The sequence below is a fragment of the Cupressus sempervirens genome, chromosome 10 (assembly GCF_028749045.1).
Source record: "Cupressus sempervirens isolate cs-2001-9-10 chromosome 10, ASM2874904v1, whole genome shotgun sequence".
Taxonomy (NCBI): domain Eukaryota; kingdom Viridiplantae; phylum Streptophyta; class Pinopsida; order Cupressales; family Cupressaceae; genus Cupressus; species Cupressus sempervirens.
Window position 1 is genome coordinate 651211880 of NC_143127.1, and position 25727 is coordinate 651237606.

General features: G+C 33.4%; 1 protein-coding gene across 2 annotated transcripts; it reads right to left on the bottom strand.

Annotated features, from left to right (window-relative positions):
* Nucleotides 1-22818: 22818 nt before the first annotated feature.
* Nucleotides 22819-24397, bottom strand: LOC149535505 (uncharacterized). 2 transcript variants are annotated; one of them, XM_089806488.1, is made up of 5 exons: nt 24271-24397; nt 23952-24071; nt 23533-23853; nt 23387-23444; nt 22819-23287 (listed from the first exon to the last, which is right to left on the bottom strand). In XM_089806488.1, exons 2-5 carry the CDS (start codon nt 24067-24069, stop codon nt 23248-23250), a joined length of 537 nt encoding a protein of 178 aa, XP_089662614.1. In that variant the 5' UTR covers nt 24070-24071; nt 24271-24397; the 3' UTR covers nt 22819-23247. The 2 variants fall into 2 exon arrangements, with proteins under 2 accessions (XP_089662614.1, XP_089662613.1); XM_089806487.1 differs by lacking the exon at nt 24271-24397 and having other exon boundaries at nt 23952-24203.
* Between the last annotated feature and the right edge of the window lie 1330 nt (nt 24398-25727).

Consider the following 25727-nt stretch of genomic DNA (forward strand, 5'->3'; position numbering starts at 1 on the left):
ACGGGAGTGGACAGGGGAGATCATCATTGGTATGTAATGGCACAAATTTGAAACAATTTTTGATCAATAATAGTCCAATTCTCTACAACTTGTAGTTCATTGTCCCATGAATACAATGGAAACACCAATAGATTTAGATGATTGAATACATTTGACCTTGTCTTGGTATTGATATTGAAACATTTTCATGCTAGTGGTTTCATTTGGTTATGCAAGCACTTAATTTTTTTGTTGTTTGAAGATAGGGAAAATCATTTTTACTAATGACTGTGACTGGTTGAGGGTATAGACAACAGTCCTATTGTATTCTTCAAAGATGTGAAGACACTCCCACCTCTGTACTAACTGTGTCAAGGGATGAAAGACCAAGATTAATAGGGATTCAATAACTTCAAAAAGGGTATCGAAAAGTGTCAAAACATTTATATGTTGTTTGGGAAGTTTGGGAACAATTTGCTGATTGCAGTATTGGTAGAGCAACTAGGTAGGCCTAGAAGGGCTATGATAGTAGAATGGTGAAAGATGAGTTGTTGGAAGTTGGTGAAGAGTTGTATCATGGTAGATAAGCCATGATAAGATGATCCAAGGTGCTAGGGTCAGTGAGAGAAGTTTGATTTGGATTTTGGTATGGTGGAGGTGCTAGGTACAGTAGGTGACCTAGGAGGAAATTGATGCAATAAGAGATTGTGGCAATGAAGTAGGAAGTGAATTCATAAGAATGGTGTGTGGAAGTAACTTACAAATTTAGAGTTCTTCATTTGATCCTTGAGTGAGGTTAACTCCTTGAGTGGATTCCAAGTTTCTTGTTGAATCCTCAAGTTGAATTAGTCTTCCTAGGGTGATAGTGGAGGGCTTTGCATCAAATAGGAGTTGTACTGAGTCAAGAAGGAAAACCTGTCACTTTCTTTAGTGAAAATTTGAATGATGCTAAAAAAAAGTATTTTGTGTATGATCAAGAATTTTATGCTATTGTTCAAGCCTTGAAGAAGTGGAGACATTATTTGATTCCTAAGGAGTTTGTGTTGTATACTGTCATAAAGCTTTATAGTACTTGGGAAGTCAACATAAGTTGAATCAGAGACATATGAAGTGGGTTGAATACTTATAGATTTTCACATATTTTATCCAGCATAAGAGTGGAGTTACAAACATAATTGTTGATGCATTGAGCATAAGACACTCTTTATTGACTGAGATGAAGATTGAAGTTCTTGGTTTTGATGACATGAAAGAGTTGTATGGTACTAACCCTATTTTTTTTTAGGCATGGAGAGAGTGTAGAGCACCAAATCTAATAGATCACATAAGTAAGTATGATGAATATTTCATTCAAGAAGGTCAAAAAGGAATTTAGTTGTGTATCCCTAGAAGTTCTCTGAGAGTTAATTTGATCAAGGAAAAGCATAGTGGTGGAATGGATGGACATTTTGGAAATAATAAAAGATTGAGTTTGCTGAAGGAGAAGTATTATTGGCCACAAATGTATAAGGATGTTTAGACATTTGTAAAGAGTTGTAGAATTTGTCAGATTGCAAAAGGAGTAAGTTAAAATACTAGTTTGTATACACCTATTACTATTCCTGAGAAACCATGGGGTGACATCAATATGGATTTTGTTCTTAGATTACCTAAAACAATGAAGGGATATGATTCTATATTTGTTGTTGTGGACAAATTTTCTAAAATGGCTCATTTCATACCATGTAAGAAGACATTAGATGCTAAGCGTGTTGCTGAACTTTTCTTTAAAGAGATTGTGAGACTACATTGATTACCAAATGTATCATTTTTGATAGAGATAGTAAGTTTGTTGGTTATTTTTGGAAGAGTTTGCGAAAGAACATGGGTACTAAATTAAGGTTTAGTTCTACATTCCGTCTACAAATAGATGGATAGAGAAAGGTTGTGAATAGAAGTTTGGTTAATTTTTTGATATGTTTAGTTGGGAATAAGCCAAGTAATTGGGAGATGGTATTGGCACAAGTTGAATTTGCATATAATAATTCTGTGAATAGGAGTACAGGGAAGACACCTTTTTAGATTATTACTGGAATGCAGCCTAGAGGAGTCTCAGATTTGAGGATGTTGCTAGTGAAGAAAAGAGAAGTCTTAGAGGGGAAGCATTTGCTAATTTTGTGGAGTCTTTGCATAAGGAAGTGAAGTTGAGGTTGGAACAAAGTAACCAGAAGTATAAAGAGAATGATGATAAGTTTAGAAGACACCATGATTTTGAAGTTGGTGATGAGGTGATGGTTCATTTAAAGAAAGGAAGATTTCCTGCTGGAACATACAATAAGCTAAAAATGAAAATTTTTGACAGTGGTAATGCTTATGAAATTGAGTTGCCTAATGACATGGATATATCTCCTATATTCAATGTTATTGAATTGCATAAGTATCACGAGTCAAATGATGAAGTTGTTGTATCAAAAGATTATCCTAAGAAATAGATTGAAGAAGTTGAACCAGTATAAGATCAGAGAGTTGGCAAGAGCACAAGAGGAAAGGATTACTATGAATATTTGGTGAAGTGGAAGAATAGACCTATTGAAGATGCTTCATGGATTTCTTAATCTGAGTTGGATTCAGTTCAAGTTGTGACATCTCAATGATTCAAGAGAATCATTTCTTCCAACCCTAGTTGTCTAATGCAAGAGCATCCTGGGTTGCCTTGTAATCCTACACTTTTGTTCATTCTATCAGTTGCTGCCAAGTTCCAGTTCTTGCCGAGTGCTAGTTTTTAGTTACTATTGAGTTCTTAGTAAGTGTCGAGCATTTAGTTGATGTCGAGTTCTTAGTTGTTGCCGAGTGATTCCTTTGGTTGCTGAGTGATCCTTTGGTTGTCAAGTCCTCCATGGTTGCCAAGCATTGGAAGATGTTGAGTTTGTAGTTGATGTTGAGTGACTCTTTGGATGTCGAGCTCGTGTAGTTGTCGAGTGTCAATATTTTGTGGCATCTTCGTTTGTTGTGTTATTTGTGAACTTGGTTCCAGTTTGGGCTGACTTTGCTTGTATCTAATTTCAATATAGGTACTTAATATATGATGTGAGTTGACATGTGGCTATGCATGCATTTAATGTAGGATTTAAATTTTGTGATAGGCCAACTTTTGGCCACACAAGTATTTAAGGAGGTCTAGGATCGAGTTTAGGGGTAGAACATAGAATAACAAGAAGAAAGAATACAAAGTAGGATCATTAAGGATTGGAATTGAATTGTTACATGATCGTAACCAATAAGGCCTTATAGTTGGGCATGTATGTTGTTTGTCCGATGAATAAATAAAACATTTTGTTTTCTTTCTCCTTGGTGTTGTTCTTGTGTTGTGTTTCCACTGTGTTGACTCTTGCAGGGTGGTTTGGATAGCTGGGTGTGCCATTGGCCCTAGTTCTTCATTTCTCCTTGCACCATCAATTTTGTGAAGAGAGCTACAAAGAGAAAATCATATATTGAAGATATCAACATTATGTAAAAGATTTTAGTACCTCCACCTTTTGTATACATACTGCACTATTTTATATGCATGTTTGAGCAATGGGCTTAGCTTGCTACTTTTGTATTGTAATATCAACTCCTAACAAGGTTGAGGCTTCTAACAAGGCCTAGTCCTCTAGCAAGGAAAAATACACTATACAAATGTAACAGACTTCTAACGGTGTCAATATCTTTCACAAGATACTTTTGATTAGTGGATCATTTAGTGGGTACTATTGTCCTACATTTTGTCACCACATAATGTTGGTAGCATCATGAAACTTTTTCAAGCTAGTTTCGTGTATCTTTAAGTTTGAATTTGATATTCAATTATTTAATGTTGATCGATCAATCAACTCCAATTCATATATCAAATTTTTTTACTGAAGGTTTTCATCAAGTCTTTTTTGTTTTTCTTTCTATCGAGCCTTTGCTTGATTTTTGAGGCCTTCATCATCCTTTTCTTTACTTTTGAGTTTTCATTTGTTGGTTTTCAATCCCTTAGTCTTCCTTATGTCATGGCTTTCGGTTTCCCCTTCGATTTGGTCTAATCTAGAGTGTAATCGGAGTTGTTAGTCAAGAGATATGGTCGTTTTAGTGACTCAAAAGTGAAACTTTTTGATGCAACAACAAAAATTAAAAATATCATGTTATATTTTCAATTTGACATTCGCTTTTTGAAAAATATAACTTAAATTCACTTTATGTTATATTTTTTAATTACTTTATTATTTAAATTTTTCACTTAAAGTCACTATATAAACTATATAGTTTCAGTTTAAATTTTTATTTTTAAATCAAATGCTCATTTAAATGTTACTTTTTAAATGATATTTATGTGTTATATTTTTAATTTGATATATAAATATTGTTTATGTCTCAATAAAGTAACATTTTATTGAAATTAAATAGATATATGTTTGTTAAATGACTTTAAGTCATTAAAAGTGGACATTTTATATGCAATTACATGCAAAATCCATCAAAAGTGGACATTTTACATGCCATTACATATAAAGTTCAACGTATAAGCATAGCACTATCAAAAGTGTACCTTTTTGGTGTCATTACATCAAAAGGTGAGTTTTTGTGTCATTGCATCAAAAAAGTGAGATACAACTTAAAATATGCATTACACTCCAAAAGGTCTGATTTTGACCTTATGCATGTTTTCAAATGTGTTATGCACTCCAAAAGGTCCCTTTTTTTTGTTCAAAGTTTTTGAAATATGCATGTCACCCCAAAAGGTCCGATTTTGATCAAAAGCATATTTTAAAACATGTTGTGCCTCCCAAAAGGTCCGATTTTGGAAGAACACATGCATTTTCTCTCTAAGAACCCGATTTTGCTCATTGTGAGAGATTTACTTGGTGGATTTACATGAGATCTTTCCCATTAGGGTCATTTTTTCTTGGAAATGGATTTTCTCACATAAAAAATGGATTTATCTTCCTAATTTTTATTTTTTTCCAAACTCCCTCCAAGGGCACTTTTTGGGATAAATCTTCAAAAAAACACCATTTTTGGCTCACATTTTTGCCCAAAAAGGAATCGATTTGGCATTTTAAGTGTTTGTCATTGCATTATATTACACATTTTCAACTTTAGAAGCCAAAACATTTTTGTTTCATGCCTTTTTTGAATAACGTTTTTGCTAAAAATGCCAAGAAAATTGGAGTTTTAATACAATTTTATGCATTTTGAAGCCTTTTTTTTTTTATACATTTGGATTCATGTATATGCATTTGGGGAAGTTGTTTATGCATTCACAAGTCAAAAATGACTCAAAAACATGCATTTTTTGGCCATGTTTTTGCAAAAATGGCCTAGATTTTTGCATTAAAAAATCATGTTTTTATTCAAAAAACTCAAAAAATGGCATTTCAATCCATACATTTGGATCAAGAGGGGTTGTTTTTAGTTTTAATGTACGCTCTTGTCTTTGGAGACCAAGTTTTTAGCCTTCTCATGTCAAACATGACCATTGAATGTCCATTACATGCAAGTACGAAAAAAAGTCAAAAAGTTGTTTGAAATCCAAATTTGAGGGAGAATTGGTCAAGTCTATTAAACTTGCTATTTTGGCTCTTTAACTTCTAAGTAAGTGGACATTTTCAAACTTGCTCATCAATTCATGCTTATCTTACTATTTCCATGCACATTATTTCTTAATGATTGCCACTTGTTGAAATCAATGCCATGGAAAGTGCATTTTTCCTTTAAAAATGAAAAAATTGTTCATTCTCTTGTTTTTGGTTTTTCCCCAATTTCCAAATTCAAATTTGTGTGTTGAAGTGTTTTGAATCTTGACATGTTTGAGTCACTCTCCAAAGGTACATTTTTCTTCTGAGTTTTTGTGTTTTCTTCTTGCTTGTCGATTTTCTCCACTTTGGAGAAGTTACAAGTTCTTTTCCAAAAACTTGTTGTTGCTTCACTTCATGCGAAAGCATCATCACATTCCACTTCCATTTTCCATGTCACAACACTTTGCATCTCATCTGACAAATGCGATTACATGTTTTCCATCTCATTCACCATCTGCACATGCATATAATCTCATTTTCTACTTCCATTTTCACTCCTCTCACTTTGCACATCCATTCGCATGACACAATTACATGAAATGCCTTATGTGTAATTACATTTCAAAAGTCTGATTTTGATTAAAAGTTACTTTTTAAAAAGTCAAAAGGATGTCATTTTCATCTTTCATGTACTTTGACTTCACCTTTTCACCAAAGATGACTATAAAGTTCATTTTCCCTCAAACTCTATTTTCCATTTTCATCTCTTCATATGCATTTGCACCGCCATGAGAAAATACATGTTTTCAAATCTTTCCATGCTTTGCACCTTATATTCATTCATACTTACATGTAAAAGCTCATTCTTTCATTGGCCTTTGCATTCCATCTCATCCTTCATCCCTTGTTACATGTTGCACTTACATGTAATCATTTTACATGCAATAATATCTTGAAGGCCCTAATTCATGTTTGAAAATCAACAATCTCCAGTTGCATGCATTCCCATGTGCCAAGCACTTTACTTCAAAAATAAAAATTAAAAAAAGTTAAAGGTGCTAGCGGAAAGTTATTCTGAGTTTACATCTGGACATTGTCAAGAAGGTTTTCAAAGTGTCAGAGAATCTAGAATGTGCCAATCTGCAAAGGAGAATTCATGACAACTTGAGCAAGAAAATCTTGATCACATCAAGTTTTCAAATGGCAATGGACAATTCAACAAAGAGAGAAACTATCAAAAGATGTAACACTGTGATTATCAAGGTGAATGTAGTGGCACAAAATACAATAACTCCCAATCCTGTTATTATCTGGGATAGCATTGCCAAGTACAAGGCCTTTCGGGACAATCCCTAGGATTGTTTCAATTCTCTTTCATCTTTCTTCTTCATCTTCTTTCATGTTTGTAATTGAAGAGGATGTATTACATGAAGATGTGTGTAAAATATGTAATTCGATTCACATGTACAGTTGTATGTAACCCTATATTTTCTCTTTTAGTTAGACTAGGTCAAAGTTGGTTGAATTTATCCCACATTTTCCTCCACCTTTTTCTCAACTCCTATGCCTACATAAAGGAGTTCCCCCTCATTGTAAAAATTATCTTTTGTTGTAAGCAATAAAGCTCTACCACATTTGTACAAGCATAACTTCGATTGTGTAGTACAAATTTGGGAGAAAAGTGAATAAAAGAAGCAATCAGATTTGAAGCTTTGACTGGAAGCAATTTTGATAGAGAAAATTAGAAGCTTTGACTATAATTTTTGCCTATTTTCTTCATTCATGTTATTATTGTGTGTTCAATAAAAGAACATAGTGATTTAAGAAGTAATCAAAGCCAAAGCTTTGACTGGGAGCGGTTGTAGAAATATATAGCTAGAAGCTTTGTCTATAGCTTATACTTCTTTCTTAATTCACAAAATAGTTAAGTTATTCTTACTTTTAGGATTCTTTGTGCCCTAATTGTAAAACATTTCCATCTAGAAGTACGACTGGACTTAGAGCCAAACTAGTACATTTTTAGCTAGCCTTTGAGTTAGTGAAGGTTTATCGGTATCACTATTTCCAGCTGTTGATAGAAGTGTAGTTAGAGATTCACCCTGTCCATTAGTCGCTCCATGAGTAAGTGGATTTTTTCTTGAAAGATAAGAAGAAAGGATATTGGTAACACCCATTTTATAACAGCTCTCGACTTCTTACTTACCTTGAGTTGATCCAAGGAACGGTGAGAAGGGGGAGCCTTCCCTTTAAGGTAGGAGAGACTCTATCTCATAAATTGTTGCTGGTCATCCTATTTTGTGACTGGATTTTTACCCAAAATTGTCGGTTACAAATTATCCACCCAATAGGTACCATCCCCACTAGGGTTTTCCCTTGGCCAGGGTTTCCTTAGTTAACAAATAATGGTGTTATGACTTGCATTGTGTTACAGTTATGTTTACTTTTCAGTTTGATCATATATGCATGTATAAATATTGTTAGTGATATCCATAGTTGGGAAAATCATTTGTGGAACGTTGATTCACCCTCCCCTCCCATCTCAGTATTCCCCATTTCTAACATTCTTGTCATTTGGATTGTTTAGAGTTTACAGTAATCCAACCCTCATCCTCAGATTCATTCTTTACTAGTTCAGAAAGATTACAGGGAACGAAGTCTGTAATTAATTTGTAGTAAAAGGGGAGGGCATATTATGTGCACTAAAAGATAAAATATTGTTTGTCAAATTTTTCCTTGACCGCTTGGTTTGCATAGATCGATCAAAACACAAAATTCATAGGATTCATTTTCACACTCTGGTTTCACTATTATTTTATTATGACCATTTATAGTTAAAATTTAGTCTACTAGTAATTTAATTTTGATTTTGTACGTAGATAGATAATTTTATTCACATGGAACAAAACTTAATTAAAATTTGCAAAAGGACTAAATATTCAGAGTAGACTAACTTATCTAAATAGTATTGATCTTAGAGATTTGGTGTTGAATGACAATTCTTTTGTCACTGAGTGTGCACCTAGAATCACTCCTTATATGGAGATGTTTGCTACCTTGAATGCAGAGCTAAATCACCCCTAATCCTAGACTTAGATGAATGACATATCACTTCGAACAAGGGTGTATTGTTGTTGCTTCCTTCAATCAAAATTATTGAAAGAAATTTGTGTTCCTTGCACAAAATTATAGCTTCTCAAAAGATTTTATCTCAGACCAAATGTTGATCCACCAATCTCTATATCACCCTAGCACACTTGAGAGTTCGTCTTTGTAGAATACTTGTTTATCCTTCAAAATTTCCTCTCAATAGATCAATTTCACAAGTATATTAAGTGCTCCACTTTTCTAGTCAATAATTATCTTATGTTGTTGTTGAATGTTTGAGGTTTGTAATATTATGTTCAAGTTTGCTACCAATATTAGGACAATTTCACCTCCTAAATTAGAGATATGTAAAGCAAATGAGAGCCCCTTGAGGTTTTTTAAGCCACCTCCAATTGAAAATTCAAATGTCCCGCTGCTGTCATAAGAAGGCTTGCTTCCTATTTTAATTTGTTGTTATGCTATAGGGGTAATTTAGTGCAATATACAGGGAAAAATTTGTTCTCGTTAACTAGCTACCCTTCTAATGATAGATTTTGTTAGATTTTAATCATCCTTATCTATGATTTTTTTTGTAGAAAATGTGCCTCAATATTTGAAATTATTGCCCCTTGAAGCCCCAAAAATGGAGTTATCACTTTCAAATAATATCTTTCTGCCTATAAAAGAGATAATTCACTAACTTAAGGAGGTGTTTGGCCACTTTTTGGAGATATGAACGACTGCCAAGGCCTAAGAAAACCAAAATTACTTCCTTCTGAAGGATAATTTTTCTATGTTTAAGGCTTGCAACCCTGGGTTCAAGTTCGATGTCCCAAGTTTAATTATAATCACCTCCTAATATGAAGGATTTGATACATGAATGTTTATTGTTATTGTGTATGATAAGTATTTTACTCTGATTATTTTTAGATGTTTTTTCTCAATATCTTTTAATAGAATAAGATCGATCTCTAAAGAGGAATCATGTTCTTTTTAAAAAAATTGTGTGAGTTTCTTCTTTGCAATCACATACTTTTGCATATATCTTTCCCAAATTTTACTTAGGCCAAATAACCAACCAAAATCAAATTTGAGTCAAAATCACTGCTCTTTTAGACTTGATCTGGATGCGATATTTTTACTGGTGAAGGAAGAAATATACTAATCATGACTTGAAGGAAAATTCAATAGTAGCAAGTGTATAGTTATCAAAGTTAGACATCTCAAAAGTAGCAAGTCTACCAATTACACCTTCTAAGGTCAAAGTGTTACTTGGTGTGCATCTCAATTCTTGAATTATAGACACTCTAATGGCATATATAGGGAGTAGAGTCCTCAATACTTTTCTTATTATAGTTTCATCTTTGATTTCTCCATTTGCACCACGAATAGCATTGACAACTTATTTGACTCTTGTGCGATATTGCACTATATTCTCACCTTCCATCATTCTCATGTCATCAAATTTTCCTCTCAAGCTTTCTTATTTGGCTCTCAAGACATTGTCATCACCTCCATATATGGTTTTCAATTTGTCCCACATTTTCTTTGCACTATCACAATTTTTTAAGTCATCAAACTCGGCATAGCTTAGGGATTAGGCGATCTCCAACATTTCTTTATTGTGTTCTTGCTTTTGCTTTAGTTGCTCAACTATCAAAGGAGTAGTTGTTACCTTATCCCACTATTGTTTGGTCTCTACTATAATGATAAAATTATTGTCTTAAACATAACATTCTTTTCTTAATGAAAACATCATCAAATGTAAAAACATATAAAGCATTCAACACAGGTTTGACACTAGAATTTTATGTGGAAACCCAATTTGGGAAAAATCACCAGCAACATGTCACCACTTTTTTCACTCTTTCTAAGTGAGCTTGGTAAGAGCCAACCCTATTAAAGGTTTACAATACACATCATTAAATGTGACTTGGTTAGAGGATTTAATCACCTTGTTAGGAGTGCCCTTGTCAGAAGACTTTGATCATTCCATTTAGAATGTCACCTTGTTAAAGGATTTACATAGATTATTAAGTCTTCCAAATGACTATTAGGTCAACCTCTATTAAAAATATTTCAAAACAAACTATTTACAATGATTAAAAAAAATAGTAGGTTTTGATCTGTATGATTACAACTCATTTTGCAAGTTCAGATCATTGTTCGGTTCATATGTGGAGTCACTAATAAGCTCTCCATTATCATGTATGTTCTTGATTAGCTTAGCAACCCTTCAAGAAATCAATCTTTCCTTTCAACAACAGGTAAGACTCCTACTCAGATTCACTTATCAATATCAGCAACATCTGCGTAAGCAATCTCCTTTAGCTTCGCATTCACTCATGCACTTGTGAGTCTTTGATCAACCTTTTTATGTACTGGCCTCACACATTAGCACACACACTAGCACTCACACTCACATGCTTTCCATTCGGCTCTATAACTCTTTATGTAGGCAATTCTTGCTTTATCTTTTTCCACGATCATCATAGGTCTCAGGGTTTACAATAAGGTTCAATACGATTCATTGTATCTGGCCATCTTCTTGATCTTCCTCTAGAAACTTCTCTGGAATATGTCTGTTAGGTTTTTACCTAATCCTCACCTTGAATTTAATGATCCAACTCATCAATCATATCTTCAACATAGTTTACATCTCCCAAGCAATCAACTAAGTCGGCTAGGAATCACAATTTCCTCAAATTCATTCTCAACATTGTTACTTAGCAATCACTAAGTTCTAACACTCGATCATCACTTAACACTCGTCACTGTAAAAATTTCTAGCTCGGCAGCAACTAACTTCCTCGGTTGATACTAATGCTCGGTCAACACTAGATTTGCTCGACACTTACTGTGGCTCAATTGACACTAGCATGACTCGACATTCCTTGGTGTTTTACTCTATTACTTGACCTGGCTTAACCTTTTTGATATAAACAATCACATTGTTTTATCAAAGTCTATCTAATCAAATGCCCATTGTAGCATCATTTTCATAACTCAACCTTTGCTCTAGGTGCTATTGTTATGAGCAATTTCTCAAATCATCTTCATCAATCAAATAGATATGACATTTAGATTAGGTAGCAATATGTCTTAGTAATTTATTTGACATCAATGCCAATACAATAATTGTCCAAATTGTAAGCTTCCAACATTTTAGACTTAATCTGGATGCAAGATTGTCACTAGTGAAAGAAGAAATCGTTGACAATTGGAAGAAAGTTTGTTGCCATTTCACTATCTTATGATTACAATTTCAATATAATAATTAAGTTATTATCTGTAAGAACCAATAAAAACTTAAACAAATAAGTTTTTTAAATTTTTTTAAATATTTAAAAATGATAAACTATATTATATACTTAAGGGGCCCATTTGGTTGCAGACATAGGAATGGGGAATTAGAAGAGAAAATTTGAATGGGAATGAAAATGGGGAATGAGAATAGGAAATTACAATCCAATTCCATTTATCTCTTATTTGGTTGCACAAACTTGAATTGAAGATTGAAGGTTCAAACCCCATCAAACTTGCAAAACTTTTGATTCAGCTATGAGTTTTCGCCACCTCGGGTTCGAATCCCATGGAATCTTTGGGCAAATTGAGCGAAAAGAAAATTACAGAACCATTGTTAGAGACGACTGAGGAGGGCAGTTCTATATCTATTGTAACTGATTCTACACCGCTACTGCCAATTACAAATCAGGTTAGGCGCAAGCTGGTAATTGGGGAAGATCTTACGATATTTGAGGCGATGCAAAAATTTGACTTCTGGTTACTCTTCTTTTCTTTTCTCTGCGGCGTTGGGACATGAATGGTCGTGATTAACAACATGGGGTAGATTGGGCTAGCCATGGGCTACATTGACATCTCAATGGCGATATCACAGGTGGTGATGATAGTGGGGTACATAATAATGGCAATTGGAATGCAGGGATCTCTCTACATTGGTTCCATGGTGGTTGGCATCTACTATGGCATCCGTCTCTCCATTTTAGTTCCAACCACATCTGAGCTTTTTGGATTGAAATACTACGGCTTGATTTACAACTTCCTCATCCTCAACTTGCCATTGGGCTCCTTCCTCTTCTCTGGTCTCTTGGTAGGGATTTTGTATGATTTCTCATTTTGGGGAGCTCCAACAAGAAGTTATAATGAAGCGGATCTGAAAAAATTTTCAAATAAGAAAAATTCAAAATGGCAATGGGAATAGCAATTCCAATTACATGTACTTTGGAGAATGGACAAATGCTCATTTTGAGGCAAAATGGGAATACGTATTCCTATTCTCAATTCCAATTTGACGCACCAAACAAAGAATTAAAACTAAATTCTAATTTTTTATTCCTATTCTAATTGTATTCCAGCAACCAAACGGGCCCTAAGGGCCCGTTTGGTTGCTGGAATAAAACCAAAATAGGAATAGGAAATTAGAATATAATTTATATTCTTTGTTTGGTGTGTGGAATAGAAATTGAGAATAGGTTTTTGTATTCCTATTTTAGGCCCAAAATGAGCTTTTGTCCATTCCAAAATATACTTGTAATTGGAATGGGCCATTTCCATTCCCAATTTAATTAATCCCAAATTTATAATTGGTCGGGTCCGGCATGAAAAAAACTCCCGCTCATTAAAAAAATCTTTTCCATTTTACCCCTTTGTTGACAAAAAACTGGTGACTCCCACACGAAGTTTTTCCTGCATATCATTGCTGTGTGAGAAGCTTGAACTTCGTCTTCAGAAGATTTCAAGAGAAGCTTGAACTAGTGACTCCCACACGAAGTTTTCAAGAGATTTTGGTTGTTTCCTACTCCTACTCTACCTCTTGTCGACTCATCTGAGAGGTATGGCAAAGCTAGGGTTTTATATAAACTAATTTTTGCTTCCTTTCGATGGGAATTTTTGTTGACGTTTTATTGAAATATTTGATGCATTGACACTTCACATTAAATTATATTGAGTGGTTTAAGATTTTATGCACAATTGAGTGTGTGAGGTCATTTTTAGGCGGCTTGAAGAAATGATATACGTATTTGTGGCATTACGGCTGGTCAAAGCTAATTTTTTTGGAAATTTACAATGCGTTTTGAGTAGTTCGTCTCTTTCCCTACCTCCCACTTTCTCTGTTATTTCTCGAAGAAAAATAAATGTTGATGCTATTCACCGAATTTTTTTGTGAATTTATGGTTCATCTTTTGCATCTAATTTTGTTTATTTTGTGTTCAGTATTTTTCCTGAAAAACTCCGGATTAAAATTTCCCCGTCAGTCTAGTTGTTAAAATTATGGATTCCAGTCTAGTTTTTAAAGTTATGGATTCCAAAAGATTAAGGTTCGATTTGTATGTAGTGCCTATTTTCTTTTTGTAGGCTTTTTTCCTTTTCTACTCGAGAATTACTTATGTTTGTTCGTTTCAGTTATGTGAACTCTCAATTTTACGAGAATATGAACAAATTACTTGTTTATGTGCTATAGCTTGTCAAAGCCCAATTTTCCTAGAACTTTCGAGTGGTTCATGCATTTACTCTTTGTATTATTTCAAAAAAATATTGCATTTGACCTATTCGTATGGAGATGTGAATAAATCTCCTTTTTCTATCCACACTGCAAAGAAAAAATACGTACATCTGAATAGATTTCACAGTTTAGATATGCTTTAATTGTAGATCAATAGATATTAGGTTCAAATTGTCAAAAAAAATTCTATAGATTTTTTGAAAATTATGGGAGTTTGAATTTGTCTGAACTGTGAATGAGTCAATGAATGTGATTAAAATTTTACTTTCCCGAATCTCTGTTTTATCATAAATGAATTTGAAATGGTAACAATTTCAAATGGAGTTCTATGTTGAATCTACCTCAATTTTAATTGTAAAAATTGTGAATGAGTCAATGAATATGATTCAAAAATTACTTTGTTGAATCTTTGTTTAATCATTAATAAATTTGAAATGGTAACAATTTCAAATGGAATTCTATCCTGAATCTATCTCAGTTTTAATTGTAAATGAATTTGAGATGGAAACTAATTTCAAATGGTAAATATTTTGCTGAATCTATCTATATTTTGGTGATAAATGAATTTGAAATGGTAACTAACTTCAAATAGAAATCCTAAAGAATGAGTCATTATTCGATCATTTCTTCCAAATCCTGAAGGATAGACCTGTGCTTATCAAGAAATTTGACTGAAAATATATGCAGTTGAATCTTAAGTCAAATAGAAATGGTATGCAATTTCAAATTGAATTCTTTGTAAACATTTTTATCAAAATCCTCTAGATAAATTAGAGACAACTTATAGTGAATTAGTGCATGTAGACTAGAAAAGTCATATTGGGGAAAAAATATAATTTTTCCAGATACTGTCCGTGAAAAAATATATTTTTTCTTTCTCAATAGTTTGGAAGATTTAGGAAATTTAGTAGAGATGTTGTAAGACTTATTTTCGTTCAACCTGCACAAATATTTTGAACAGTGAATACTTGAACATGGAACGCCTCGTCTGCTTTGAATTTATGCCTTTATCTAATAGTTTTGGTTTTCAGATTCTTTTATTTAATGAAAAGTGGACACTTCATTTCTGACTGAAAAAAAAAAAAAAAAAAACGGAATTGACCCTTTAATAATGAAGTGTTGTGTTAGCTTTTTTGTTTTCTTACCTGCAAAGCAACATCTCTCGACTCTAGGTGAGAGCTTGTGTCATTATTTTTGGCTTGACTTGTAGGATCTTGTAAATAAATAATCTGCTAGTATCTCATAGGAATATGCTAATAATTTTGATCTAAGTATCTTCATGCTTTTCTTCAAAAATATGAACTATTTCAGTGTTAACTTAACGACAATGAGCTTAGCAGAGTCTATTAGCAATAGAGGTGTGACGTAGTTGCTTGGTCCCCCCTTTGACGTGGCCAGCTCAGCTCTAATTGCATCCTGTTGCATATAAAATTGGTGTGTATTTCATTACTAGAGACTACATATAATAATTTGTATTTGATACTAATATTGATTATTAAAGGATTGTATTGGTGCACGTGATGGAACTCATATACTGGTTACTGTTGATGTGGACATGCAAGCAAAATATCACGATAGAAAGGGTAATTTGTCACAGAATGTTTTGGGCGTATGTTTGTTTGACCACAAGTTTCAATACCTTCTTGCTGGTTGGGAAGGGTCTGTTGTAGATAGTCGGATGCTTGCTTTAGCTCTCTCTAGAGCAGATCCATTTGTGGTTCCCCTAGTATATTATATTTAATATGATTATATTCAGATTAAACTAAACCAAAACTTTAATGCTTTATTTTGAGTATAATTTTAATTCTATTTGTGTAGGAAAATTCTATTTAGTTGATGCTAGGTACCCAAATGTACCAGGATTTCTTACTCCTTATCGGTGTACACGTTACCACCTAAAAGAGTTTTGCAAAGCAAACCCAATCAGCAATCCCCAAGAGTTATTTAACCACCGACACTCCTCTCTTAAGAATGTGATAGAGCAGACATTTTGTATTTTCAAGCAACATTTTCCTATCCTAAAGCATGCAAAATCCTATAGTATATCTACCCAACAAAGATTGTTTTGGCATGTGGCATATTACACAACTTCATTATGATGGAGGATGGTCTTCCATCCATAGTGGAAATTGAAGAGGATGATGATCGTGTTGGGATAAATATGCCAATTCTTGAAACTTATGGGATGAATCAACGAGATAGAGATGATTGGGGGAGATTTAGAGATGATATAGCCTAGAGGATGTGGGAAGATTACACCTCTTGAATTTAGTTGTATCACAAAATATGAACATTTATTTGCACTTTGTATTTTCAAGGATCATTTTACACTTCACTATTCTAGACTGTCTGAGACAAAAATGCATGATGAAGAATATATAGCTGAGAAAGTAATGCCATTAACTATATTAATTTTGATCGTTAAGTGATGGTTCAAAGCTATTGAAGGTGTACGAATTGGATAGTTAATATAATGATAACAGATACATGTATGACAACAGACACATAGACCCATTTTGATATGACAATATAATGAAAGATTATGAAGGTTCTCTTTATATCTTTTGTGGATGAATCTTGATTTTTTTGTGTTTTTTTTAATTCTGTAAAGTCACTAGTACAAATATTTATCTCTTATAGTGTTCTCTGGAGTATATATTGACTACATAAAAACATCTTGGAGTATAGCTCCACTACTCTTCTTAGCTAAATCTGTGGTATGTGGGTATTATGATAGAAGATAATGGTTGAATCTTTTTATAGATTTTTTTAATATGAAATGGATAAATGTTGTGAAGCTGAATTATTGTTGAAGAATGTCATGTTACTCTATGAGGTGATCTGGATGAGGAAAAGAGCATAAATTGGTTGGAAAGCATCTACAGGTGGGCAATTGTGTACACTTGTGATTATTTCTATTTATAACAGGTTATTTGGAGGTTGCAACAATAGAAAAATATTGTGTGGATTTATTTAAGCATTGAGACTCTATACCAAATAGTGATTAGAAAACACTGGAAAACCTAAATCGCTGACCGCAGAGCACCAGTGCAACACCTACTATTGAACCATTTGCACATATCACACTGGAAAGATCTAATATATTTTAAGGTGCCGCCTATGAACCGTGTGCCAAACCTTGTAAGTCTTTCAAAGCTTGGCAAGGACTCTTCTTGTAAAACCTACAAGTTCAACCACCCAACTTGTGAACCTCATTATAATACAAAACTAGTAGTTGACGAACATGGAGCTTCAACCATGTTTTGCATGCTATTCTTCACACTCATGGCTATCCACAATCACATGTAGCTATGGAACCAATATTCATGGATCATAGCTCTCACAATATCCTTGTTATCATCAGATCAACATCATGCCACCTCGCCCTATTAAAGTTTAGTACTATATAATTTTCAAACAGCTAATCCATTTGTATAATTGAATCAGATTATAGTCTTTCCTAATCTGTTCAATTTTCAGATAATTCCTTATATGAAATCAGAAAACAAGCATACTTATGATTTATTTTAACAAATACAATATGGAAAACAAATTCAGAAATATTTTAAGCATACATACGCTCACAATGAATTGCTCCTATTAGGAAGTATTGTAGAGCTCTATAATTCTCTTTCCCATCTTAAATTTGCCATTGTTTCATTAGTCATTCTAAGAACACTATTAAATGCAACCAATTAAAAAAAATGCTTTCTGGGTAAACAATAGGCGTGCAAATAAGAGTGTTTGTAGTTTTATGTAAGGAAACAAGAGAAAAGAAGCAAATAAAAAGTACAAACTTTCATGATAATGTCCATGATCACAATGTCAATGAAGAAATTGTGAGCATTGTAGTTAAGTTATTTTACCTCAGTATCTAAATCTGATGAAGAGTAGGAAGACAAACTTGGAGAGGCTGCAATCATGGCGTCTATAAGACTCGGCTCTACAACTCTTTCATTCTCCATCATTTTCAACCACACTGGAATGCTCAAGTGGACCTAGTTGTTTGCATACAATGGATCTCAATATGTCATGCAGACATATATGATCTCTCTACTTTTTGGTCAGTGTTAAATATGTCTGTGACAACAGTAAGGCCTCCAATTATCACTCTATATCACGTGTATTTGTATGCCTCGAACTGATTAAAGAATTCATATCAGGGATAGGAAGACTGTGACTAAAGAACTGATATGGGGAGTCTTAGGAAGTCTCAGGAGAAATTTTGAGGGTTTTGTTAATTTGAAATCTGACTGTGTTAGTTAAAAGGGGATTTTGATGAACTGCACCTAATATTTGACCTGTTGCATGTAGAAAATTGTGTGGTGACAAAATGCTTATATCCTGATCAAATATTCAACCACCATCACCAAGAAGATCATTTCCTGTCTGATGACACATTACATGTGGAATTCGTCTTTGTTTTTGGTTTTTGGTTTTCCTGTCTGATGACACATTACATGTGGAATCAGTACTGTGCCATGGAGAGTTAATTTGAATGGTTATTTGATTAAAGGAAACAACACTGTCAGCATTCAAAGCATTCAGGCCTACGTTATTTGTTTTTTTCAAGTTTTGTTTATGACATGCTGATGGTTTTTTTTTTCAAGTTTTGTAGCTGAAATGTCATTTACCAATCATTTAACAAGCATGGATGAGGAGGTGCATGTAAGTACGGTTGCTACTTCAGCAAAAAATGCGAAAGTGGTGTATTCTAAAGAGATGGAACGCAAGTTAATAGATTTTCTCCTTGAACAAATTTAGTTAGGAAGAAAAGTTGAAGGGGGCTTCAAAAAAGAAGCGTGGACGGCAATACAAAGGAAGTTCAATGAAGAAATGAAAATGAATCTCAGAAAGGATAACTTTAAGAATAAGTACAAAACATGGAAACAAGGTTATAGAATGATGAAAGAGTTACAAAACATGAGCAGTTTCACATGGGACAAGAGTACTCAATGTGTGGATGCAGATGATAGTATATGGGAAGAGGTGATGAAGGTAATGTTCTCTAAACTATATCTTTATCTAAGTAAAGTATATCTTAACAATTGAAATGAAAGTCCTCTAACTTCTAAAATTTTTCATCCTGTAGAGAAAAGATTTCAAAAATGCTAGAGTCTACAAGAGGCAACCCTTTACCTATTTCAATGACTTAGCGGTCATTTTTGGCAATGACATAGCTGATGGAAATGGAGCAGCAACAGGTCCAGAGGCTGAAGACGGACATCTTTTTGAAGATGTTGCTGATCTTGATGATGATGCAGACTTTAATACACACATGGGAGATACTCCTCAATTTGATGATGAAATCCATCATTCAAACAATTCCAATGCATCTGTTAGACAAGATCCATCTCCGCCATCAGCAAGAAGGCCAAAGAGGAGGAAGCCAAGCATGGCTTCTTCTTTGGAGGTTATAGCGAAAGTATTCAAAATATAGACCGAGGCATGACTAAAGCTCATAATGTCAATGTGGATAAGAGGGAAGTCAAGCATGATATATCAAGTGCATTTACTGCCCTCAAGGCCATCCCTGAAGTTAATAGGGAGGCATTGATTGTCACATATGACTTTTTTAGTTTAGAACCTACAAAAGCCTGGGCGTTTGTAGAGATGACTACAGAGGAGAGGGAAGAATACGTTAGGTATAAGTTTGGCAGAGTTTTATGAACTTATAATCCTTTTTTAGACTATGTTTGAACTTACAATCTTTTTGAAGCAATGGACAACCTGTTCATGCTTGTCACACTTGGTTGGATTTAAAACATTCTCAGCTCCGTTGGTTCCATTTGTTCTTGAAATGGATAAACAATACATGGTTTTTGACGTTCATTTTGTTCAACATAATGATTTATAGTTCTAATGAATTTTTTGGATTACTTGCAATAGCTGTTTGTAGTTAAATATATGATCACTAGCTATTTGTATTTCAATTATTTGTAGTTCAATATATATATGATCACTAGCTATTTGTAGTTCAATATATGAAATAGCTATTTGTAGTTCAATATATAATCACTAGCTGTTTGTAGTTCAAATAGAAGTTAACTATTTTTTTAAGCGCTCATACCTTGGATATTTCAAAATGCCTATTTATCTTTATGCTGGGCTTAAGTAGAAACTGTATAACTTAACTTTGAAGCTGTAGTTGTATTCTCTATATAAAGAATGACCATGATTGATCATGCTGATTGTATTTGATAACAACCTACACATTTTAAGTATGCCAAGCCATAACTGAAGTGCTTTAGAAAGGATCGATAAGCAGTCAAAACGACTTCAGCCACTGCTAGTCTCAAGGACTCTATGATGTTTAAATATAATGTTTTGTTTCCCTTAACTGCATGGTTTACCTAGAATTTGATGCCGAATTCACAGACTCAGCCTCTTGTTACTAAACGTGCCCTTATAAACTACCTTGATTTCAAGTTCTTACGCAGATTAATATTTTAAGAGGAGGTGTTATTGCAATTGCTAATGTAATCATTAATGCATCAACATGCCTGCATTGAGCAACTGGCAAATGCAGATTGCTGACATTAATGCATCAATTTTATGGCTTTATCATTGATGTCTTCTATTGCGTGCCTATGACAACTGACAATCTATGATGTCTGGACGCCCATCTAGATTCCATGGTCATTGATTTTATTAATAAATGAATAGTGAAGGTATTCCTTCAAATTGTAAGTTGTCCTTTTTGGGTAAGGATCCACATGAATGAGTGCATCATTCTTCTCATAAGAGGACCTCTAATGGTGCAAGTTTCAATTCTTCAAGTGCAACTTTAGATCCTCTATTATCTTCTTTTGTTTATAGTATACCAATTTGTGAGGCATAATTTAGTAGGTCAAACATATTACCTAATTTGAGTAAAGAATTATCATCAGGATTGCCTAAACATATAGATAGATAAGTGTTCTTAAAGAGAAATATAGAGCCACCCATACGTATAACACTGTTTTTAAGCAATAATATTTTTGCTTCGCACACAAAACTCAAATTATTGGATTTTGGCTAAATTGTAATAACAACAGTGATATTTTCAATTGCTTGTAACTTGATCTGTTATAGAGAAATTGTTGCCCTTGGTGCTTTGCAGAAAATAGGCAAGAATGTGAATTTTTCCTTCCTTGTAGAATATGTCATACTGTGATGTATTTTGTCATTTAATAGTCCAATTGCAGGAAGCAATATTTAGGGAAAGCTTACTACCTAGAATAGAACAGGACATGAGAATAAACTTTTAAGACATGAAGACAGACTAGGGAATGTGAAGCATTTACAAACATGCTTATAATTAGTTTTTTTTTTGTTGCATGCTTTTAACATGCTTTTTAGAGTTATGTTTACATTGATCAGTAGGAATATTTTGTTTATAATTAGTTCGTTATTTATTTTTTCTCATTATTTTTGTTCATTATTTGTATAGGGTTGATGGCTTCGAATGCTGTGCCGTTGTGTGACTGCGGCACTGGCACTGCAGTAATGAGGACGTCACGCACAGATCGTAACCCTGGGCATAAATTTTTTTGTTGTCCAAATAGTCGAAAGGTTGTTACTATTTTTTTGAATGTTTATTTTTTATGTTTATTGTGGAGAGGACTTATGTAGTTTTGGAATGCAGGGGGGTAATGGTTGCAATTTCTTTCAGTGGGTGAACAATGAGCCATCTACGTCAACTGCGTCTAACTATATAGAAGATGATAGGAATGTTTGCAAATTGTGCAACATTCGAGACTCTGCTGCTAAGGAGATTGCTTCTATGGCAAAAGTTGAAATCATGTTTCAACGATGTATTATTTGTGTTCTAATTGCTATAATTGTAGTATTGGTTATTGGTGGTTTTAGACCAAATGCGTAAATGTGGTTCAAAGACAGATATTGGAGATGTAATTGAACATGTGAACTATATTATGACTATGTATACCTGATGGTGGACAAATTAAAGAATGATGTATCCATTTTGTTGTTTCCAACTTAATTATGATTGTGGCTACTATTTTATTTATGATTTTGTATATAAATGACCAATATATGGGTGACGTTATATATTTATTAGTTCTTGGCCAGGCATGACACTAGCATTCATGTGAATGCTCATTTGTTTTTTCTTCTAACCAAAGAACTTTTAAAATATCTTTGCATCTATAATATTTTCTAGTTTATAATTTTAAATTATTTTTTAAAGAATTTTCGTGTCCAAATCCAACCATCTCAAGTTTGGTTGGTTTACTTTTTTTATTTAAAAATTAAAATGGTAATGTGTATTACAAACAAAATATTACAAATCATTAATAAATTCAAACATTATTGCATTTGTCGTGCCCTTGTTTTTAAAAAGTTGAAATAATTGAAATTCCTCATTAACTTCAACAATTCAACTGAAAATAAATATACATTATTTGAAAAAATTAATCAAAACAATATTAAACTAAAATAAATTTCAACAATTCAACCAAAAATAAATATACATTATTTGAAAAAATTAATCAAAACAATATTAAACTAAAATAAATAAATAAAATAAGGAAAAAAAAATATAAACTTAACCTCATTCCAATTTCGATTTTGTACAACCAAACAAGGCATTCACATATTCTCAAACAAATTCTAGAGGAACCAAACGAGACAAGAATACATATTTTCCATTCCCATTCCTCATTTCTATACCCATTCAAATTTTCTATTCTAAAAATGGACCCTAAGAGATTCAATAAATTCTAAAATCTTATTGATTAAAGAAATTGCATTTTAGCACTTATCGGATACATAAATATTCTTGCCTACGCCGAGAACTAATAAATCAAAATATTTCTCAATATATTTCTGGCCCTTCAAAGATGACTCTGCATTTAAATTCTTGAATAAGGGAATGAAAAAACACATTATTGAGAGGAATATAATTCTGATTTAATATCCGCAAAAGAACTGTATTATACACAGCATATTCAGAAATGTGGGCCTTCTCATTTAAAACATATGTTGATTCCAATATGCGCTAGCGAGGTTTGGCGATCAGATTGCGGGGAAAATTGGTCAAAAAACGTGGGAACATGTGGCACTCAGCTAGCTTTCAGGGGAAGAACAACTCATCCTCTCTTTGCTTTCACATTTGCAAATTACACAATTTTATTTTCCTTATTTCGACGATGTCATGTAAGGGGCGATCCTGCTAAATCTGCACACACAACACAACACAGATCGGTCAAAATTCGCCATTGAAATTCTCTGTTTTTTAATAACTTGCGTCATAAATTAACCAAGAAATTCGACATACCCGTCCTTCCGTTTCTGCAGAAATCGTTGAAGGGACAATCTTTTAGACATCGGCAGATCTGCATATCAAAATCAATACGGCGTTAATGCACTGTAAAGTTGTTTTTCCCCCTTGTCAAATATCACAAATTTGGGCACAAAACTTACTGAAATTTGATCTTTCAACACCGTGGCTTTGCTTTTCCCCTTCCGTGGATTCTTTTGAATTTGAAGCAATTTGCCTTGGATTGCCTGTCACGGCTTCACAAATTTCAGATTGAGAATCCAACAAAGCCGATTGGCCCTTTTTTTGTTCACCATTGGCTTGAAACCCTAGCGCATGCTGTGGAAACAGATCGAGGGTCTTAATTCCTTCACAAACCCTAATCTGATCTTCTCTGTGAAAATCTTCTGAATCGCTGCAACATCTGTGAGAGAGGAGTTGTTGCAGCATATGAGGCCTCATCTTTCCCAGGCATGACTGAGTCGCTGCATACATTTAAAGCCCAAACAATATCAAGATTAAACGAAAGAACTTTTTATCAAACATGTAAGAAAAAGTGTGTAGAATGAAGAAGAAAGCCTACATCGACTGCGCAGAGATTGATGGGGGCAATCCATGGCGGATTTTAATTGGGGGATTTCATTCCGATGATCAATTCCAATTCCCAAGAAATCGATGGTGAGCAGCTGAGGTTGAGACATTTCTTAAACCAAAATAAAACAGAGAGCAAACTTGATGAGATTGAGTTAGAGGGTATGATGAAATGATTTGAGGAGTGGTATTTAAAGGAGAAGAAAAACAAAGGCTGCGGTTTGGCAAAAGAAAAACATGGGGCTAAACAATCACAGTTTGCAAAGGAAAAAACAAAAGAAAACGTGCGTAGAAGATATTTGTTTAGGTACCTCATCTGTCTTACTGTTGCAGACTTGCAGCAATGTTTGTCGCCGACTTATCATCAGACAACGTGGGGAATTAGCAAAACTTTCTCCAAAGCAACGAAGAAGAAAGTGACCTCTATGGCTAAAATCACGTATATTGAGTGCAGTGATAAGGGGTTTTTTAAAGTAATATTAAAAAAATAAAAATTATAATATTTAGTAGAAAATAGTTTTTTAACAAAAAGTAATATCACGTTTAACATTATAATATCTATGAATTCGATTCGCTAGTGGTATCTTGTCTTATCTTATCATTTTGTTTTCAATTAGATAAAATTTATTCTTGTACCAAATTTGATTTTGAATAGACATAATTCAAACTTAAATCTTGTCTCTAATTCAAGAATCTCATATTTTTTAAATTACTTTTTCTTTTATAAACAAGATTGCAAAGCAACTGAGTTCGTTATGGTTCTTCACTTCTAAAAATTTAAAAAGCACTTAGAAACTTTTACATTTAAAAATATTAAATCCTAAACTTATTTATTGTTATTTTAAGATACTTTAATATAACTTTGCTTCAAATCTATTTGAATTATTTTTCATATTAAAACTTTAGAGTCATGATGGATAATTTCGATAAATCTGTTCTTATCGCCTTATTTTTGAAACCAATGAAATGTGTGATAAATGCATATGTAAATTGATAATGCTATATAATTTGCATCTAACTTTATAAAATACTAAAATAATAAATTATTAAAAAAATAAACAAAATTTGATTGGTTAAAAAGGTGATGTTTAATCACTGGTTAGATTATGTTCATTGCCTATAGTTCTATAGCCTAAGGCAAGAACTAATAAGACCACTTAATTATGTAAAAATCAACATCTTAACAGAAATAAAAAATATGTTAGTTGGCATTTGTGGTTATTTCAGAGCCACACCAACTTTTAGCATGTGAGAAACAACGATTGAGCGTGACAAAAATTGTATTTGTATTATAAAGCGGAGGAACAGACAGACAATGATGAAGGGACGCGATGTGACTATCGACCTCAATAAACAAAGTTTAAAAGAAGAGGCAAATGACAATAGAAAATTAATGGATGTAAGCTAGCAAAGTCATCTCAATAATAATTTGACCTGTTATCATCCAAGATTATCGAAATACATTCTGTGGACTCCAAGGGCAAGCTTGATAATTTGATTTATGTAGATTTCAAATGCCTTGTGTGGTGCAAGACAAATTTTTAATCTAAAATGAGAAGAAATGCATCAGCTTTACCAACTTTTTCATGGTGCTACATGTCCTCAATCTGATTTGCTCGTTTAAAGCTCAGGTACTAAAACGATTGCTTCTTGTTACATAATATTGCATGCGTAAAACTACTCAGTGTGAGGCAATAATTATAGTGATAGTAGAAGCGTTATATCTATATACTATGCTTGCTAGAATATTTTAAGTTTGTTGTGCAAT